Source organism: Nymphaea colorata, chromosome 3 (assembly GCF_008831285.2).
Source record: "Nymphaea colorata isolate Beijing-Zhang1983 chromosome 3, ASM883128v2, whole genome shotgun sequence".
Lineage (NCBI taxonomy): Eukaryota > Viridiplantae > Streptophyta > Magnoliopsida > Nymphaeales > Nymphaeaceae > Nymphaea > Nymphaea colorata.
The window spans coordinates 13,983,819-14,005,375 of NC_045140.1; the positions used below are offsets into that span (position 1 = coordinate 13,983,819).

The window sequence follows — 21,557 nt, forward strand, 5'->3', positions numbered from 1 at the left end:
CTGAATCAGACTCATCTGTACTCCTAGGAAAGTTGGATAGATTCTGCTATAGTTTTCATGGGAAGGAATTAATTAGTGAATCAATTATAGGACCTTTAGTTGATATTTCATTGCTAATGTCTCGTACAATCTCTTTCTTAGTACTTTCATCTCTAAATAGCTGCCTTCCAGTGTATGTCCGTGCATGTCGGAAAAAAGAAAAGGAGTTGTTTGAATCTTGAAGGTAAGTTCGTTTCTCATATGGCTGGCAAAGTACAGAAACATTGTTGTTTCACTCCCTAACTGACTATGTTATCACGCCGCCCAGACGCTGCCTGGGTGACAGGCAATGCCTACCGCCTATGCGGGCCTAGGTGCCTAGGCTAGGCAAAAAATGTGACCATTTTTTTTTAAATTTTTTTAGTTGTGTTAATATGTCAAGCTATTTTGATTAATTATTACTAATATTTGAAATGTAGAGGGTATTAAATGTAAACTAATACAAGAAAAAAAAAAACTAAATCTGATCTCTAGAAGAAGGAATGTAAATCTGCAAGAAGGCTTTAATTCATCTCTACTTTAAAAAAATGACATAATATAATAAAAAAGACTAACCGTACATAATAGTATACATATAAGTACACAATAGTAATACGTATAAGTACATAACCATACTAACGTATACATATAACAGGTATCACGATACTACATATTATATAACAGGCTAACAATATATACATATAATAAGTTGATGCACTATTATATAACAGGTATAACAGACTGTACATAACAGTATGTACATGTGACATCTATAACATATTACAATACATATAAAGGGAACAACAAATTGTATTACAATACAATTTAACATAATAGTATATATAAAGTTTATATCAGGTATAACAAATTAGCAATACATATAACTACATGATATAAGTACGTCACTTAGCCATACTAATATATGCATATAACATGTATGAGGTATCACAATATTATATAACAGACTAAGTGACTAACAGTATGTACATATAACACTTAACAGTATGCATGTAACAGCATAATCAACACAAAAATACATAAAAATCCGTAATCAATACAAAATAAAGTACATAACAATATATACTAAGAAACTTTAATGGAAAGGGAATATGACTTCACTTTTCCATGGACTGGGCGTGTTGGCGGGAGGCAAGCTTAGGTGCCAGCCTAAGCGCCAACACACATCCCGTTGCCTAAATGGTGGACTTCGATGGGTGTGGACTATGTTTAGTCCATGCCTAGGCGAGGCCTTAACAACATAGGTAGCTGGGCACATAGTTCTTATGATATGCAAGCCGTTTTTGGCGTTACTTGCAACTAGTGAAAATTGCTAGCACATGGTCATGTAACTGAAGACCTTAAGTTGGTCACTTTTTAGGACTTTTCCTCTCTTGTTTTGACGTTAGCACATGGATAAACTTTTCAGTGTCCTTTGATTCTTTTGCACGATCAAAACAAATTTGAATATCAATTTTATTGGTTTCTAACTTCATAACAGGAAAATCACCTTATCATGGAAACTCTTGGAAGCTGATTCGGTGAACTATAAATTAAGTGTTATGCAGTCGGTTTCATGGAAGCTTGATAAAAAAAATGTCGTATTCCCAAGTATCAAGTGCTTCAAACAAAAACCATCTGTCATGGCCCCTATTTTTTGTGTGGGATTGGCAATGCAATGTTAATTGTTACATCATGTCTCCCCGTTGGCCTGTATCTTGTGCCTGAAGATAGAGCTGCACATTCTATTACAAACGAAATTCAATGTGTCTGTGTAATTAGCTTTTTCTTCTCTATTTTCAGCTTGGATATAGATACCGGATATAAATTTAACAACTCTGAAGCACTTTTACATAAATTGTTATGCTAAATTTGGTGTCTATTAATATAATATAAGATTCTATTTCTGAAATTACGAAGAATGAAGGGTTTGCAGCTCCTGAATATAATCATGCTAGTGGTTGCCACTTGCCACGGTATGCCATGTTGGAGTAAAATTTAGTAAACCAAATTGATGAACACAACATGCCAAGCATGTCTTTGTTACTTTAGGTTCCATCTGCTGGGATCAATCATGGTCACCAACCACAGTTGTACACTTTTCATCCTTTGTTGGATGCATGTTGGATGTTGGATTATGAAACTTGAGTGGATGCTGTTGTATGCGCCTTAGGCTGCCCCATTCTGCCACAACCAATGGGCTCTGCCCTGTCAAGGCCGTTTCCAGAAAAGCGTTTCAAGGCAAGTACTTTTGTCGGCAACAACATCATAGTGAGCAAATGTAGGCCTAAAAAGTGGCCGCCTAAGTGGATGCTGTTGTATGCGCCTTAGGCTGCCCCATTCTGCCACAACCAATGGGCTCTGTCCTGTCAAGGCCGTTTCCAGAAAAGCGTTCCAAGGCAAGTACTTCTGTCGGCAACAACATCATAGTGAGCAAATGTAGGCCTAGAAAGTGGCCGCCTAAGTGGATGCTGTTGTATGCGCCTTAAGCTGCCCTATTCTGCCACAACTAATGGGCTCTGCCCTGTCAAGGCCGTTTCCAGAAAAGCGTTCTAAGGCAAGTACTTCTGTCGGCAACAACATCATAGTGAGCAAATGTAGGCCTAGAAAGTGGCCGCCTAAGTGGATGCTGTTGTATGCGCCTTAGGCTGCCCCATTCTGCCACAACCAATGGGCTCTGCCCTGTCAAGGCCGTTTCCAAAAAAGCGTTCCAAGGCAAGTACTTCTGTCGGCAACAGCATCATAGTGAGCAAATGTAGGCCTAGAAAGTGGCCGCTTAAGTGGATGCTGTTGTATGCGCCTTAGGCTGCCCCATTCTGCCACAACCAATGGGCTCTGCCCTGTCAAGGCCGTTTCCAGAAAAGCGTTCCAAGGCAAGTACTTCTGTCGGCAACAGCATCATAGTGAGCAAATGTAGGCCTAGAAAGTGGCCGCCTAAGGAAGCAAAAAGAATGCACAAGTTGACTGCCAATTGGTACCCAGTGGGTGGTGAGTGATGCAAAAACTGCTTGAAGAAGGGTTGAAACCTTCCTTCTTCCCTTGCCCTAGAGTTCAGGGCTGCTTCATTTTATCTGAGAAAATTCAACATTTACAGTATAAGTGTCAATCAAAATGTCTTGCTTGCCATACTCGGCAGTTCAAGAAAAAACAAAACCTACGAGACAACGTGCTATTAATGTGCCTGCCAGCTTGACCAACCGTGTCATGCTCCTTGACCAATTGATTACAGAATAATAATACAAATACCACAAGTGGGACTAATTAGCCAATTAGCCGGGATATTAACCAGCAGAGACTACAGTCCATTGAGATATTCCATCATGTAGAATTAAATTTGATGTTCTGCTTCATATAGAGGCGGAGCCAAGGTAGGGCCTGCATGGGCCCTGGCCTTACCTCAATTTTTTTTTAATTTACATCTAAATTTTAGAAAATTTTACTTGTTTTATATAAAATTTTTAAAAAATGGTATTTCTACCCTAATCAAAATTTAGAAGCTGTAACTTAAACTTTCATCAGTCCGACCAACTATGCTATGCTTTTCCAAGCAACACCTTGAGACTGAGATGTATTTGAATTTCTGCAATTCAACTAGTTCTTTTTCAAATTCTCCGATAATTAATAAAAGGTATGAATATGCATTCAGATTGGATTCAAATATATGAACTCGGGTTCCCTTCAATGTTTTAAGTAGCATCTATCTAAGGTCCAGATTAAACCCAACGGATCGCAATCTCTACATGTACGACTTTATGATCTTAGCAATTTTTTGGCTAAATCTGATGATAAACTGTATATTTCAGTCTAGGAAGTAATTTCCCTCATGGAATCGAATGTTAGCGTTTCAAATTCAGAAAAATTAAGGCTGCACCGCTGGTGACGGCATCAATGCTTTTATTGTCAATCTATTTACTAAAATTTTCTTTCATGCCTCCTCATTCTTGGTAGAAGCTCTGGTCAAATCCTGACTGGATTTTGAATGCGGCTTTGGATTTAGTTTCCTAAAGACATATGTCTGAATCCAACCAGGATTCAGACCCATTTCCTTGATTCAGTTGTTTAAATGAATCTGGTTTGGATCAATCTAGTTGACCCATTGACACTCCTAGTTAGGGTAAGTTTGAACGGAATCCCAGCCATGTTGTTTTTGGGTTGCAATAAAAGTCCTTGGACGTGCCCCTTGAATCCTACATCTATAGGATCAGCTTTGCATAATAAGAGGTTGTTTGATTGCTGTCCATTAAGACAGGACAGACATGACGTCCAATTCATTACACTACTGTTCTGTCTTCATGGATAATGGTGTTTTTGTCCACCGTTTGATGATTTTAGGAACAAAACACTACGTTCATCTTGTCCAGTGTTTGTTTCGCATATGTCTCTGATGTCTGTTTTATGTCCTGTCTAACGTTTGTTTTAAGAGGGATTTTCTCGTGAACCTCTTTGGGTTTTAAGAGGGTTGTCAATGGTTTTGATGCAATATGACATTATATTCAAACCTAAATTCAAGTAAACAAATTTGATAATATATATCCAACGACCAAATAATCACTATATTCACTTCAAAAATTTTATAATCATTATAAAAAACCAAATTTCGTCTATGATATGTGATTGAGACACATAGAGACAATAGTACGCAACATTACAATTTCCTTCTTTTTTTTTCTCCTTGCTCTTCTGTTCTTCAATAAAGCACCAAAGAAAATGCTCCACCTTCATGACGACAAATGGTAAGCAACCAAGGTTGTCTGTTTCCTCTTTCGCTCTTTCTCTTGCTCTTGGGCATTGCGTATAGGCTATAGGTTACGCATTCTTCTGTAGCAGCTACAATCACAGACTCACGTAGTATTTGAAATGTAGAGATTTGTCAAACTCAGATGATCTGTGTGGCCAAGAGCTGTTGTTTATCTACCATTCAAAATTAGTAGGAACGCATGATTCCTTGACGCCAAATTCTGGGGGGAAAGGATGCCGGCGACATTCATTCAATGTTAAAACATGAAGCTGCTAATCTCATCAAAGGCCTGACAGAGGATGCACCGATTGCACGTTTGATCACTGATCACCATAAATAAAAATTTGTAAAGCAAAAATATATACCTTGTGACATGTCTGATCAGTTCTAAAGAAACACAGTTCATGTGCATAGAGAAAAACTCAACCTCACATATGTGAAATTCCAGCAAAAAGGCATATAAATTCAAAAAATTCAAGTTGGCATATGACAATTCTAGCCAAACATAGATAAACCACAAAAATGCAAGCATATACATGAAAATTAAGCAAAAAACAGGTAAATTCAAACTTACATAATGCAATTCTAGGCAAAAAAGAAACTTAAATTTACATATGGTGACTTGATTCTAGACCAATTAGAACAAAATCTCAAATTTATAGATCTAGAGATGGAAGTTGGGGAGTACTCACTTGTGCTAGATGCGATTAAGCCACTTGAGCCTTCAGCCATCAAGAATCTACTACCAGATGATAGGTGGTGTGCTTTAGTGTCCTTTCACCTTCTTAAGCATGTGTTCATAATATCTAAACATCATGTTCATTATCGATTATTTAGTTCATCTCTGAGAGCATGTTATTCCATTACAATATTCAATAAGGCCTAAGAAGTACCCCTTTCCTGTCCTACAATACTAAAAAGCAATGAATTAATCAAGGAAAGTGCAGCGTTGCTGCTTGTGACATCATCCATGCAGCTCCTTTCTATTCATTGATAACAAAAAATTCAAATTCTCTCAAGTTTTTCTGTTGCTGCGTAGACACATGAATTATCAAAAGTGTGTCTGGTAACCGCAAGCCATGTGTGAGAAGGCCGACTACATGGTGACTGGTGTCATGAAACCTTCATGACCACCATATGCTCAATGAAACATCACAATAAAAAACTTGCAATGCTAAAGATATTGCAGACATAACCAGGCAACCTACTTCATGTATCACACAATAGCTCTCAAGTGACACTAACTGATTCCATTGCTCTCCAATCATCATTTTAAGAAGAAGAGAGAAAATCACATCTCTCAGTTCATTCTTCAACTACAAAACCTCAAACACAATAGAAAGATGGCATTTTCTAATGGAAACTCTTCTCACACTAGTTCAAACAACCTCCATTAACACACATTCATCAGAAAAGCCATATTCACAGAATCACAAAGTTGTGTTTGGAAACGAATTAGATCTGTTAATTTCCTGGAAATTGGTGTTTTAGTAGCTAACTTTGTTGTTGAAATCATCGCCTCAATTGGGTGGGTTTATTACAATGTCCTAACCAGTCCACCCGACCCAAATCTGTTATATTGAGTAAGACATCCGACTCACTGAATTCGACTTGTAAAGAGACAAGGGAACTCTTCTACATAGACCCTGGTCAGGTCTAATACAATGACAATACCTTATAGATATATTTTGGCACAAAACTAAAGGAGTAAAAAATAGCAACAATCAAGCATATTCGTTAGCAATTTTAGAAATATAATGATGTTCATTGATATTGGACTATCAATATTGGCATAGATGCCCATCTGAAAAACAATAAAATTTATTGAAACAGATAGAAAATTCAATACCTTGTGCAAATGAAATTTCACTTCTTCGACAACTACAATTATGTCAGTTGCTAGCTTTGATGCCACAAACCTGCATTATTTATCAAAATTAAAGACATAAAGAGAACCATTTTAATAAAATCAGTCAATCAAGAGAAGACCATTTTTTTTGTCAATACAAAGAAACAACTTAAATTTTACAAAGAAGGTCAAATCCATATTTAAACATGAAAAGGATGCCTTGAGGTACACATCATGCACAATTTTTGAATAACCAAAAGAATGATTATTTGGATGACTACCCAGAGTATTATATGCCATGTTACAAGCAGCAATATGAAGGCACCATGATGATATCGTATATTTATTCTTGTGCTGATAACCAATTTGAGTATCATCATCTACATGCTAGGGAGATTTGGGGCCAAAGAGCAGTGAGTTTCTTATGAAATTTTTTGTTGTTTATATTTGTGTGGATTGAGTTGTGTATGTACATTAACTTGCTATGCTTTTTAAGTTCCTCATTCTCATACCTTTTGTTCATTGTTTTGACACGCATTGTCTTTCTCTTTAGATGTTACTATTGTTTTCTGCAACTATCCATCTTATTGCAGAATAGTCATCAAGTTCTCTATAGTGGTTCATAATTCAAAACACTAACTCCACAAAATTAAAATCTCTAGTTACCTAGTGACCCATGAACTAAAAACACTGTGGTGTGCTGGAAATTAAATTTTAAGTGGTAGATCAGGTGAGCTTTGATCCATGTACAATGTGTGCTTATATCATGATTATATATACACATCCATGTCACAATGATATGTTAACTCACTGACGTGGCTTTGGCTTGTCAACTACAGCGTGTTTCAGAAAGCAGGGTAAAACATTTTCCCTTATTTTTGAACCAATAAAATGTTGAAAAAATGAAATTAATGGAAATGTCATAAAAATGTATTAGAAGTTACGAAAAGCATGAAAACATGAGCTGTATGTGATTGAATCTGAATCCACCTCCGTGCATGTCATTGTGGATGTGGTTGGGTTCTGTCATGATGCCAATTTTCTCTCTTGCTTGGTCTTGCACCGTGATGGGAATAGACATTTCACTGTGCACACTGTGCTTATCATGATACAAGATGTCGGTCAGGTTTTTCCACAAACATTTTGGGAGCATCTTCCATTCGGTAGTAAAAAGTCTAAATCCAGTAACCGTTGCCATTTGCAACAAATGCAAAAAGGGGCTTTAGCAATAAAATCGAACAATAGAGAAAGGAAAGAGAGAGAGATGGGAATAGACCCGTACCTGGAATGCAATGGTCACCCTGCCTTGCTGAACGACGCTGCGTAGGAGCCGCTGGAAGACGGCCTGTGCTCGAGGACGCCCGATGGGAAGCTGCAAACCATGTTGTGGCGGGCTAGGGCAGCTCGGGGGCGGAGGCAAGGGCGGAGATGGAGGAGAAAGGCAGCTAAGGGCAGAGGCGAGGAGAAAGGCTGCAGAGATGGAGGAGAAGGAGATGGCGTCGAGTGTTCTGACTTGTCTATTAGCTCGGGACGGAATGAGTTGTTCATCGTGTCCAACCTCGAGCGTTTGATCAAAAATTTGATTAGACAAGACACACGCTAAGTGACACCTATGATGCTTTTGATCTTTTTGAAATTATTTTATATGTGTCTTAAACCACATAGAACTTATCGTTGAGAAGGTTGGTGCAACAAAGAAGACGGGGCTGGTAGTTGACTAGATTTCATTTTAAATTTCCAAAGTATCAACCTCCTATATTGCAAAAATGAGGGAATTGTAACCTCCTATATTGTAAGAATGAGGGAATTGTTATGCAAGTTAAAGTATAGTATAGTAGGGCCACCATCTTGAAAGTGCATGATGACAAGGAAATAGAGAGAATGGTAGGAGTTTTGGCATGTTTATGATGAAATAATCATCATCCTGCTCACCCAACAAATACATCCAAAGAGAATTCACATGCCTAAGGACTACTTCTTTACCCCTCAAAAAAATATAATTCTGGTGTTCCTCAGTGTCATATAAAAAGTGTTTGACAATAACATATTGTTCTTCAAACATATGTTCATGAACACACACATTTCAAAAACAGTGTTCTTGAAGCAGAGAACATATTTTAGTTATGTCTGGCATTTGATTGCTAAGTGTAGGAATGGGATTAATGATGACATTGTATCATAAAGCAAAAGCATGGTGTTCTTAAAGCCTGAGCAGATGATGTTCTATAAGCACATATTCTTCTTATCAAACGCCTAACATGAAGTGCATGAGACAGAAAAACATGTTCTGCTTCACTGAGGCCCTCACTGGCTCCACCAGCCACCATGCCCTAAACAAAGGCCTTTGTATTTTGCCATTCATCACGTGAGGAGAAGAGGGGCACAAAAGTGGAACACAACAAGGGGGCCCAAGCCACCTTCATAAAGTAAGCTTTACTTTTAACTTGGACAAAAGGGAATAATAAGACCAAAGACAAAGTTTTCAGAAGATATTACTGTCAACAAATCCAGGGGTGCCAACAGGCTGTGGGCCTAGCTACCGGATCTCTGTGGCTCCAGATCCATATCTGAGTCTAGGCTGCTAGTATCGGGTCCAAAACATGGGTCTACTCAACGCTAACATGTTAAAAGTTCAATAGCAGCAGGGACCAAATTTGGTTGCATTTAACTGGACCTAGTCTCTATGCTCAGTACAACGATAATGTTTTGGTGTTTCTTTTTTTTTTCTTTTTTTTTTTTGCATTTGAAAGTTTGGGATTCTAATATGGATCAGGGCAGATCCGAATCTGAAAGGAAAATAAGCTGTAATCGTCTTCATATGTTGAATCTCTGACCTGGAAAATCGAAATCACCCTTTTTAGTTAGATGGTTCTTCTTTTTAAATTTTTAATTTTGTGTCGTTAAAATCCATTGCAAAAAAAAAAAGCATTCCATCATTAAAAATTAAAAATTATGACCAAGTAATTAACCGCTGCTGCCAATGCACCTAAATTAGGAATGAGACGTAAGCGCTCCATGAACCCATCTCAAAATTGAGGTTAAGTTGTGCAACATTCAGCAAGTGTCACCTCATAGAACATTTACATGATGTTCTTAATACCAAACAACCCCTTAGTCAGGGGCGAAGCCAAGGTAGTCCGCATGGGCCTTGGCCCTACCTCAATTAAAAAAAAAAAAATACATGTAAATTTTAAAAAATTTCACTTGTTTTATATAAAAATTTTGAAAAAAAATATTTTGGTCCTAGTCAAAATTTAAAAACTTTAATTCGATCACTCTCATGAAAAATTTTTGGCTTCACCTCTGCCTTTAATGGCAAGGGTTTTAACAACGCAAAATAAAAGGAATAACCATGCTGCATGAGTAGCCTGTTGTTAATATGACTTTTAATTAAATATGTTGTTAATGCGTGTCCCGTCGAGTTCGCCAACTCCTATTATTATTATTATTATTATTATTATTATTATTATTATTATTATTATTATTATTATTATTATTATTATTATTATTATTATCTGGCTGATAACTATAAAATCGGCGACAATCGTCTTTAGCTTGCCGATTCAAATCAAACACCGATTTGATGCACCAGCTAAGCTAATGGTGTTGTTTGTGTTGTTGTTTTTTTGGCAAAAATATAACATTAAGTTTTTCACACACCCAAAAGCAACCAGTTATGACTTTAATTTCATTAATGAGCCGATCCACTCGATCGTTTTGGTATCCGGTTCGATTCGTAAGCTGATTTTGATAGCATCGGTTGTGGTAAGGGAAGGCAATAACTTAAACTGGGCTTCCCGCTGATTTGTCAATTTCTAGACTGGGACGACACGGTACAGAGCCGATACAGGTTCACAAATATTTGCCTGTTTTAGGTTTTTCTTCCAAATTTTGGCCATGCAATTTGCGATGGGCTGGGTCCAGCCATCCCTATGCCTATGGCCTGTGAAATAAGGGCTATGGCCAGGCTCCACTCAGCAACATATACATACTGCAATTAATTATATTTAATATATTTTTCTCCATTTTGTCAGTGTAAATATCATATTTAAATATGATTAATATATATATATATATATATATATATTTTAAAGTAAAATCGGGTCATGCTGGGCCTATGCCTTGATGGTCGGGCCCATCAGGTTTGAGAAGGAGTTTTAATATCCACACAATCTCGGCCTTCTGGCGTGTGATAAATAAGTGATTTATGGATTGCCCTTTAGCGGAGTATCAATAAGATAACTTTTATGGGCATCAATTTCTTGTTGAAGCATGAGCTTTTATGGTTGACTAAACTATCATTTTGTTTAATCCTCAAGAGCCACTGCTAAGCTCCCTCTCTCTCTCTTTCTTGTTTCTTTTTAGCACACAATATAGCTCGAATGTGTTTATGGGTGAGCAGGGTTTTCAACCGCCCGCTCAAAAGAAAGTCGAAGTCTCTATCCAATCAGAAGAGGAGCCATTTTTTTTTTATGGAACACTAAATATATAGTTAACAAATTCTCAATTGCCGTTGAGGTAATGACCTAGATTTCATGGGGTTGTCTTATATAACTAGACTCAAGCCCAACATATAAATTCAAAGTTTTAGATTGAACTCCATGGGGCATGCCCCATAGAGCCCCCCATCTATCTCCACCTTTGAACCCAACCTCTTATCTCTCTAGGGTACAGAACCTGCTTTTGGTGCATCAGGTGCTACCATCGTCATACTTCATCTTGCACGTCAGTGGCTCCCCCTCCCCTTTTTGTAGCACAGAGTTGGTGTCAGATGAGTTCGAAATGAAAACTAACCGCCTATTTTTACCTGAACCATTGCACCAACATCCTTAAAAATAGACAGGTGAAAGGTGTTCAACTAAGAAGATTACATGTAGATGATGCCCGCTCCTTGTTAAACTCTTGATTTCGGTGCATGTCTACAAAAGAAAAAATATGTCACGTCAGATACAAATGTTTAAATCTTTTTGATGATTTCAAATTCTCAGGATCCGTATATGATATGAAAAAAGATCCACAGTAAAATACATAGTTCACACCTCAAATTAGTCTACCTTCTTGCATTGAAAAAAAGGATCCGAACTTAAATTTATAAATCTCAAATCTTGAAGTTTTAAAACCATGGACAATCAAACGACTCCTATGGTTATCCTTGATAGTCATGGATATGAGATCTGAGGCTGCCAGGAGATTTTAAACTGTAGATAACTGGTGCAACTCTCCCCTCTGTGAGTGGCGGAGCTACACGTAGGCTGCCGCTTAAAAATTTCTTTGTTTACATTAGCAAAAATTTGTTTTTTATACATATATATGAGTTCCCTTCCAGATATGAGAATTTCTACATGAGTGCTTTTCTGTTTCCGCCACCGCACCTCTTTTTCTTGAAAAAGTAAAACAAGCAAAATAAAGCGATTATTCCTTAATTTAATCATGCATGGTTTTTTTTACCATGGAACATCTCCATTGACCTTGGTTCCAAATTACAACGAGGGAAGAGCAAATAGAGGAGCACCCTATGCAGACAATAATGATGGGAAGATTAAGCAGGATTTTCTTTTCCCCTTTTATTTCCAAATAGATCGATAAACAATTAGCAAAATAACAAGTGAGATATATATTTTCCACTTTTGGATTTTCAGAAAGCCTGATCGAATATGAGAAGTAGGAACGTAAACAATTTGGATTCAAGTTATATATATATATATATATATATATATATATATATATATATGTATGTATGTATGTATATAATTCAATTAATCAACGTGGTTTTAAAACTGTATCATTTATATGTAATTGTGTCATGTCCTTATTGGATCATAGTTGGATAATAGACTCGAGTTCGCATTTGGTTATGAAATCAATTAGCAATCCCATCTAAATTTCTTAAGCAAATTCGGTCAGACGGACTCAAAATCATGTATGTAATCTGACATATCCGGCCCATTCACATTCCTAATTAGAGGGGGAGAGGTTCTCTCTTACGTCTATGGGTTTCAAATGTGAGGTAATCAAAGAAACCACCTCAGCCCATAATAAATAAATATTTTCAAAATCTGTTTAGTTAATTCGTTGAGTTTGTTCACCAGCCCTAATCTCATCTCAATATGAGATGATCGATGCAATGGCAGCTGGAAGCATCTATTTCTTTATGTGTGGTACCTCTTTTAAAATAATCCTTCCGGGTATATATATGTGATTATGTTGCTTGATTCATATGCATCACCAATATATCCCATAACCTTGTTGGCGTATTTTATTTAATTTTTATTGTTTTAATGTCCTAGCTAGTTATACTGTTCTTCAGATTCTCCATCTGTAATTCAGGACCTTCATTCGAGCCCTAGGATCTGATGTTCTGTCAAATCATTATTTTATGTTCTGCATTTGATTTTTTCTACTAGGATTCAGTTGATTTCCAAAAAATTGTGGTTTGTTTAGTTCTGATCTAGTTCTCCTTCAACTTGAAACAGGATTCAATCTTGTTAATGTGTGCTTTGTGGTTGTCGATTTCTCAACGTTGCTGTATATTATTATAGAGGAGATCAATGTATTCAAGATTTGACAATGCTGCATAGTACCAACGTTCCAAATTTTTTTCCTTGATGCAGACAAACACTGTATGGAAATCCAGTGTATTATAAACCACGTCCTACAAACACGCCTGAATTGGGATGCAAATCCCCATTCGACTGATTCCAGGATTGAGAGTCTGGAATCATCATCCTAGGATCTCAATCCTGATGCTGCCAAACACTACCTAACAGTTGTCTTGCTTTTTAGCATTCATTGCCTTCCCATTGAAATCTTGCACATATGATGTCATCAATGCACTGGGCAAATTCATGGACATTCCCCAATACCAAGGTTCACGAGCCAAGCTTTAATGAGTCAAGCTCGAGTAGCTCGACTCGTTGTTCACTCCTAACCACCAGACACAACCGACCTCCATAGGGGAGAGAAGCTTTCCTTTCCAGTTGGCCAGTTTTTTTTTTTTTTTTATCGATCTTCCTTGTCAAAGAAATACGCTGGGCTTCTATAAGTTTACTAACAACCATCCTTGTGCATGCCTCAAACCACTTGATGCATTCCTTTAATGCCATAAGACTTTTCTTATTGGCTTGCACAAAGAGAAGCAACCAAATGAGCCTTACTCTTGCTTCTCACCACCATAGGACTCTTGATCGCACTTTCATAAATGTTTTCCTACAATAAACAGGTCAAAATTTCCATTACAATGACAAATAAGTATGGTAAGAGAGAGGGATGGAGAAAAGCACCTTCCCGAGCAAGGCCGAATTGCCATTATCCTTCGAATCCAGGTCTCTCCAAACTCTAAAAATCGAAGGGAATTTTCTAAGCTAACACGACCATAGACCTTGCTGAAGTCCAATTTTGATATTGATGCCTATAACTCAAAGTATGCATCGTCTCCTGCCCAAATAATCATACTTTAGCAATGATTTATGAGATTTTTAATCTTTAGTCATCCGGCAACCACACAAATCGACATAAAATTCTCTTTCTCTCTCTCTCTCTCTCTCTCACACACACACACACACATATGTATACATATAATTAGTAAATACCTAACCTTTTATGTAAGAGATAACAACCAGACTTCATAAATTTTAATTTAACAATATTTAAAACAAAATGTGAATAGCTTAATGGGTTCATAAATACCAATTTAATGCAAATCGTGCTTTAATTATAGTTAATTTGTTTTTATAAAAGATATGTTTTTTTACTATAAAAAAATTGTTGTTTATATTTTGGATTATTACAAAAATGTTATCAAAGTAAAAAGATTACTAATTTAATATATGTTTCTCATCAAATCATACTTAAGATTGCATCTACAAAGTCAGTTTGCAATAAAAAAAACTTTAATATTTAATTTTGACGGGTATGGCTTCTGTCCCCTACCTAAGTGGTCTTCTCAGGTATATATATATAGGCACTAAATCATGATTTCTATTAATTTGATCAAGTTTGATATGTAACCGGTCGAGAAACGTGGTGGGGTTCGTGACAATCGAATTTGCTAGTTCAAAACATATAAAAGTAAACATTTTAAAAATGAGGTTGGCTTCAAGGAAAACTAAATTGAAGCTTCCATAGCTGTCGAGTTCGTGGGTTTCGTTTACCAGATTTAAATTATTTGGAATATGAAAATACGACTCCCGCTTATGTATTATATTTTAGTTTAGCACGATAGTCGCTTGGTGGTCAGTCAGAGACGCGAGGAAAGGGAAACACATTCCCTACAATTCTTTTTTTAATATCATTTTCTCTCTCCCAACCTTTTTTAAATAACCTTTTAAAACGCGGGAAACTCTCCCTCTCTGTTTCTCTCTCCCATTCTCTGTGATGGGGTCCTCCTCCTCCCCTCCCCCCTCTCTCCATTAACGACCTTCTCGTCCCTCCCTCTCCCGTATCTCTACAAACAACCTCTTCACGTTCTCTCCTGAGATGAACATTGATCGCGGGTACGGCGTCGACGTACGGTCGCTCTCGAGCTCTTCGATCGCGCGCTTTGCTTACGGCTTCACCTCCTCTTCGTCCGGTAATTAAGTTGTCTTCGTGATCAGTTAGTTTCTTCCATCGTTTTTTGGCTGTCGGATGACTCCTGCTTCTCTGTTCTCTTTTCACTATTTGTCTTCTCTTTTTTTTTTTGTTGATTTTGTCTCTGGACTTCTAGGTTGGGTTTGGTTCTTGTGTTTTTGATAGATTTTTGGTTGATAGGGTCCTGGTTTTAGGACATTTCCTTTTGAAGTGGTCGTTAAATAAGTTTTTGGAGTTGTTCGATCTTGTGTGAGGTTCATTCACTGTAGCAACGGGCACGGTTGTGAATTTATGTAGTTTTTGCGGTCGCTTTTGGTGCCTTTGTAGCTTGGATCTTTTGGTGCTCTGATTCTTGTTTCTTTGTGTTTGATATTGACTCGTGGGCACTGGAAAATTTGGCGCTACGGTTTTCTTTTTTCAATTGATATGATTCATTTTGGGGAGTAAGATATTGGATTATTCGTCTTTAAGCTGACGTTCTCTGTGTCAAGTGTCCACTGCGTGAATATTTTCCAATTTCCAGTTCATTTTCGTTCTCTATTGTTGTTTACCATTTGATATTGAGTCTTAAGGATCTTGGTTGGTGTTTAGAATAAAGGAGAAAGTAGGGTAGATATCTGATCGGCCATTTGTAGATAGTTACCTTCTAATTCTGCCTTTTGCTTTCTTCTCTGGCAACCTCTGGTTGACTTGGAAAGGTTGTGGCAGCACTGTAGCTAGGTTGTTTTGGTTATGCATGTGAGTTCCCTCCCGGACTACATGTCTGTGATTAAGGGGCTAGGACAATGTAATTGAATTTCACAACCTGTAGATAAATTCGGTTACGTTTCTGGTTTGTTATTGTGGAGAACACATTCTAGTTGGTTGTATTATGTCATCAGTATGACCAAACGTGCTTAGATTTATCTTCAGAAAATTCTTAATTCTCATCTTCTAATGAAACCAAGTTTCGTTGCCAAATCTAAGTTATTTGTTTTCAAAAATTCTATTCATAAACTGTTTGAGGAATGATTTGTCGTTTCTTATTCAGTTTTCATCATCGGTGGGCTTGGTTTTATTTGTATTGTGGAATCTGTTCTTGACCCTGATCTTCTGCTGCTGATCCAGGTGAAATGGGGAAACTTGATTTATCTTTAGCCGTTCCTTTTATTACATGTAAATGCATTTTGACATTTGTGAGGCAGGTGATTCACCCTTAGCCTTATATGGACTTAGAAGGGGGAACAACGATACAGAATTTGTACGAGAAGGAAGCTAAGTATAATAAGGCCGGTATCTATTGGTTGTCATAGTCCTTTCATGTCTACAATAGCATTTGATATACCTTTTAAAGGGTGCCTTTTCACAGCTTCTTCTCATTTGAGACACAGTTGGGAGTTCGTCCATGGGCCTCTATCAGGAGTTTGTTAGAGCCTCTCAGACTCAAACTATGAAATACTAGGTGCGGCCATAGGCAGGCTTGCACCACAGTGGATCTCTATAAATGAAATGCACCAAAGTGACAGATTATTGGGATTTGATACCAAAATTAAGAGCATCAATGTTTGAAATGGCTGTACTCATGTATAGTTGGTCAACCGGAACTGTCTTGGCACATTATTTAGTTGGATCAGATTCTATGTTTTCAATAAAATTTGTAATAGAAGAATTATCAACTTGGTGCCATATATTTGTAATGAATTTTGTGTTTAAGGAGCTAGATATCACCAAGATATTTCCAGTAAGTTTGGCCAAGAAAACTTGGTTACCACACATTGTTGTTGCTTTGTGTTAGTTGACATGCTTGTGATTGCTGTCCTAGGATGCCTTGATATACTATTACTCAGGTGGGACATGTCGTCCCAGCAGTCTGCATGCACCCTTCATGTTCTTCAGATATCTTCTGTTAGCTGGTCTTGGTTAAAATGGAAAGCTGTCCAAAAAGTATGTGAGAAGTCCTCATGTAGAGATGTTCTTCTGCTATAAGAGGCCTGTGAGTTGGATACGATTCATCAGGTAAGCTGATTGTTGTTGCATTTAATCCTGATGAAGGCCATTTTGCTGGCATTTACACATCATTGCTTGCATAAAGAATTTTTATTATAACCCAACACCAGCCTATTTTGTATTTTGCGAAATGTATTGAGATTCTAATTTGGTCAGTATCATTTTCATCCATACCTTTGCCAAATATTACTGCATTGTTTTGTTCTCATCAGTAATGGTAGATATCTTAGATGTGGATACGGTTGCTTCTTTTTCAGCTAGGTGTTTTCCAAAGTATTCCTTTCCGGCTTTCCCAGATTAGCATGTATTACAAAAATAGCATTGTAATCACGTGTCTTTGATAAGTTCAACTACGTGGTATTTTTCATGTTTAGTTAGAGTATTGGGTTCTTTTTTAGCCTATTTAGCACCAGGTTGTAGGTAACTGAAATTTGTTTCTTAGGTGTTACTTGATATCGTCCTTTTGATATATCTGGCACTGGGTCAAATTTCTTGGTTGGTATCAAATATGATATGATTGTAGTTAAATATTCTTCTGATTTGTTCAAAATGTTCTCAGCTGATGCAACAAATGGCACATTGGCTTCGCGTGCTAAAGGTGTTCGGTGTGTCTGTATCCAACGAAAAGGGACTTATGAACGTATATCCATTAATTTAACTGCGCTGCAGGTGAGTTGATGGGTATTGCTATGAACGGATACATAAAACAGCTGGTGCTTATGCTCCATTATGTTAGAAGTTTAGGTTCTCCACATCTTTTTAATAAGTTTCATGCTGTCTGTTGAACTCTTGCAGGAAGAGCGGTTAAGACGTCTGAAGCATCGGATTAAAGCATGCTTTGATTCCTCACGCCCCGATCATCAGGTGCAGTTTTCACTGTTTTTTTCCATCAGGGTATTCATCCATAGCTTGACATATAATTGATAGATCCAAAACTGGTTTGAGTTGCCTTAATTAGTAAAAGTTCCATGCTCTTTGTGGTTGGTTGACGAAAGGAAAGGAAGTTTGACCAATAATTAATGTAGTGGACTTGAGGAACTATAGGAAGTTGACTTTCATTTGATTGTCACTGGAAACATGTACTTTTTTCATTTTATAATTTCTGATTAAATTGAAGTGGTTGACATGCAAGAAAACATTTTCCTTCTCCCAGCTAATGCTTCTCAGTATGCAATTTCTTTCTTGTTTACTGGTTTTTGAGGCATAGCAAGAAATTATGTGCATATAGCTGCTAACAAATAGAGCCACTTTGTCAGTAGCTTACACATACAGACGTACTGCAGCAATTGAGCATTTTAAGATTCTGAAGTGTTGAGAGACATTTATATTCTTTGAGAAACGAAAAGAAGGAAAAAAGGATTGCTCCATCTCACTCGAGGATATGGTACTAAGTTGGCTACAGTACAAACTCAAGTGATTTTCTGTTGGTCATTATTCACGCTACCAAAGCTTGGACTACATAATGCTTCTTTTATCATGCTGACAGGAGCTCTTTGTGCCATCTGTTCAACTACAATAACTCAGCACCTTCAGGTCATGTCAGTGCATGTTTAGCAGTGTTATCAACCAATAAAGTGCTGTTACAGGCTTTCTTTTTTTCCCCTAAATCTATAGTATAATCGACTAATGTGAAAGGATCACTTTTAGATTTGGAACCTGTTTGCTCTTCCATAGCTGCTTATGCATTTAAAATTGTATTCTTGCAGGAGGCTCTCAAAGCCCTTTGGTCAGCTGCATACCCTGGGGAGGAGCTCCATGGTTTAATATCAGAACAATGGAAAGAAATGGGATGGCAGGGAAGAGACCCATCAACCGATTTCAGGTTATACTTTTGCACTTGGTTATTTATAATCTTTGGGCAACCACTAACTGAAGAAAGGAAATGTACTTTTACAGGGGTGCTGGTTTCATTGCTTTGGAGAACCTGCTCTTCTTTGCAAAAACATTTTCTGTAAGGACTTTCTCTGCAACAAGTGGTTGAAGTTCTTGTCATTTAATTTCTCTGCTGCAGTTGGCTTTGAGCCTGTCACTCATGGACTGAAAGAAGATATTGGGCAAGCATCAAGACATGTTATTGTTATATGTTTGGAAACTTGGATGACAGTCTCATTTTTGATACTTGTGAAATTAGTTATTTGAATCATGTGAAAAAAAAAATTGTATATGCATGTATTTGGTAAAGACACTTCTACAGATGAAAAGTGTTGAAAACATAGTGTGTTATGGTGGGTCTGGTATCCTATTTAGTTAATTTCTGGTCAGAATGAACAGTTGGTTGCTTATACATGTACTCAGACATACTGTCTTGCAAGACATACTAAGTACTCATTGCCATGTGTGTCCGACTCTAATTGGTAGGCGTGTCTTTAGATTTTCGAGAAGAAAAATCTGTTGTATTAGTTGTTGATAACTGTTTTGGTGCTTCAGATCATGCTGATTGGCTGAAGCGTACTTCAGATTCCTATTTGTTGTGGAAGACTGAAGGGAAAACTAAGCGTTGGAAATAGAACTGGACGTTTCTGAAGGATGCTGGGTAAAGCTGAGTGCACATAGGAGTCATTCTCAAATTAAGTTGGAAGAGCACTAAAATGGGCCCATGATTGAATTTTCTTATCATTATGTGTCAATCTCTATCATGGAATGACAAATTAAATCCTCTCAGCTCAATAAGTTGCTGTTTTCTGAAACTTTTACATTCTTGATCAGTTTGCCTCCAAATTGTAACATTGTCTACCATGCATCTTGCTTACTGTTGTCCTCTGCTCAATTAAAGTTGCTCTTTACATTCTTAATGCACGCTTTTAGAGTCTTGACAACAGAATCTTTTGTATGCTAATTATTCAAAGATAAGATTTAGTGATGTAACTTCCACCTGCTGACTTTATGCTCATTTAGCTTTTGACACCCAAATGTTTGTTTTGATGCAGGCATCTTTCCAATATGTATTAAACAAACAGGGAGGAAAACGTGCCACTTGGGAGTATCCATTTGCTGTTGCTGGAGTGAACATTACGTTTATGATCATTCAAATGCTTGACCTGCACTCCTGTAAGAACAGTCATATTCACTGCTTTGATTTGTCCTTGATGTTCTACCTTAAGAGAGCACATTTATTCCAGTAAGAGAGAGAGAGAGAATTGTGCCTACTCAAAGTATGCTACTGTGCCTCCTTTTATTCAACGAGGCGTAGGTGGTTGATTCCATAGACGGTTCAAAAGGGAGTAGGCCTCTCTCTCTTCCTCTCTCTTTCTCTCCCTCCCTATATATATATATACACACACAAACAAGTCGGATCCTGATTCCTGACTTGTTACTGACAACTCGTTTTCTCCTCATTCCATGCTAAACGGTGAGTTTGATTTTGGAGGGACTTTTCTGACTCGTCTAGGCTATGTATACATATATATGTATCATGTATGTATGTTTGTTTGTACGTATGCATGTACCTATGTATGTATAGTTAGTTAGATCTCAAAAGTTACTATCCGAGAGCTCAAATAACTCTTATATATGTTGGTGCGTATTTGTCCTTCTTGTTCAATCTGCCTAATAGAATTTTGAATTGCTGACGAGATCGTATGTGTTTGCAGCAAAACCAAGGACGTTGATTGGTGCAGTGTTCATGCAAATGCTTGCAGGTTGCTCCAACCTCATTTTAGTATTGTTTTCTGTTTTCTCCAAGGACACCTTATGTTGCTTGCTGAGAAATTGGAACCGGGAAGTATCTTGCTAACTTGGACATATTGTTTGCTGTATGTGTGGCAGAGGACGAATGGGCATTCGACCTGCTTTATTGCATTGCTTTTGTGGTTATGGATGCACAGTGGCTGGCAAAGAATGCATCTTACATGGATTTCAATGTAATCTACAGAGAGAGAGAGAGAGAGATGGGGGAATAGCTTGATATTTGATACTGAGTTTATTTTGATGTCGAATGCAGGATGTTTTGAAGTCAACTCGAGCTCAGTTAGAGAAAGAATTTTTGTTGGAAGATGTATATCGGATTGAAGACATGCCATCATATAACCTGCTCTCTCAGTACTAGCAGCTCTACGTTTTCCCTGTTGGTGCTATTGCTGATGCAGATCATGCTTCCACTGTAACATAAACTAACAGCGACGATTTTATAGAACTGACCTGTTTCTTTCCCTCCTCTATTCTTCCAAGTAGCGTTCTTCATATAATTGAAGAGCCTTATCATGTCATCTTTGTATCTGTATACTACTATTTGGCCTCTCAAAGGGTGGAAATTTGCTCATTCCCCTGTGGAATTCTTTTCATGTCCCTCTTATTTAAATGATTTTGTTATTACTTTATTTCATTTTACTTTATTTTATTTGCCCCTCTTATGTTGAATTGGATGATAAATTCAATAATTGAGTAGTGCAACTTGGGAAGAAG

At 37.4% G+C, this 21,557-nt stretch overlaps 1 protein-coding gene and 1 long non-coding RNA gene across 2 annotated transcripts; one reads left to right on the forward strand and one right to left on the reverse strand.

Annotated features, from left to right (window-relative positions):
* Window positions 1–4,624: 4,624 nt before the first annotated feature.
* LOC116251464 (uncharacterized) lies at window positions 4,625–8,090 on the reverse strand. The gene is made up of 3 exons (XR_004171679.2): window positions 7,885–8,090; window positions 6,603–6,672; window positions 4,625–5,076 (listed from the first exon to the last, which is right to left on the reverse strand). It is a non-coding gene; the product is annotated as an uncharacterized LOC116251464 (long non-coding RNA).
* Window positions 8,091–14,940: 6,850 nt separating this feature from the next.
* Window positions 14,941–21,477, forward strand: LOC116251160 (uncharacterized). Its single transcript, XM_031625264.2, has 9 exons — window positions 14,941–15,171; window positions 17,716–17,825; window positions 17,952–18,020; window positions 18,863–18,978; window positions 19,053–19,107; window positions 20,084–20,204; window positions 20,747–20,794; window positions 20,922–21,016; window positions 21,097–21,477. The coding sequence occupies exons 1-9, from the start codon at window positions 15,078–15,080 to the stop codon at window positions 21,199–21,201; spliced, it is 813 nt and encodes a 270-aa protein (XP_031481124.1). The 5' UTR covers window positions 14,941–15,077; the 3' UTR covers window positions 21,202–21,477.
* The last annotated feature ends 80 nt before the right edge of the window (window positions 21,478–21,557 follow it).

Bases quoted from the DNA above. Each gene is read 5' to 3' on its own strand.
- LOC116251160 (XM_031625264.2), top strand. From the start codon at position 15,078: ATGAACATTGATCGCGGGTACGGCGTCGACGTACGGTCGCTCTCGAGC. The intron at 15,172-17,715 runs GTAATTAAGTTG...AAATGTTCTCAG, and splicing joins CTTCACCTCCTCTTCGTCCG to CTGATGCAACAAATGGCACA. The intron at 20,205-20,746 runs GTAAGAACAGTC...ATGTGTTTGCAG, and splicing joins AATGCTTGACCTGCACTCCT to CAAAACCAAGGACGTTGATT.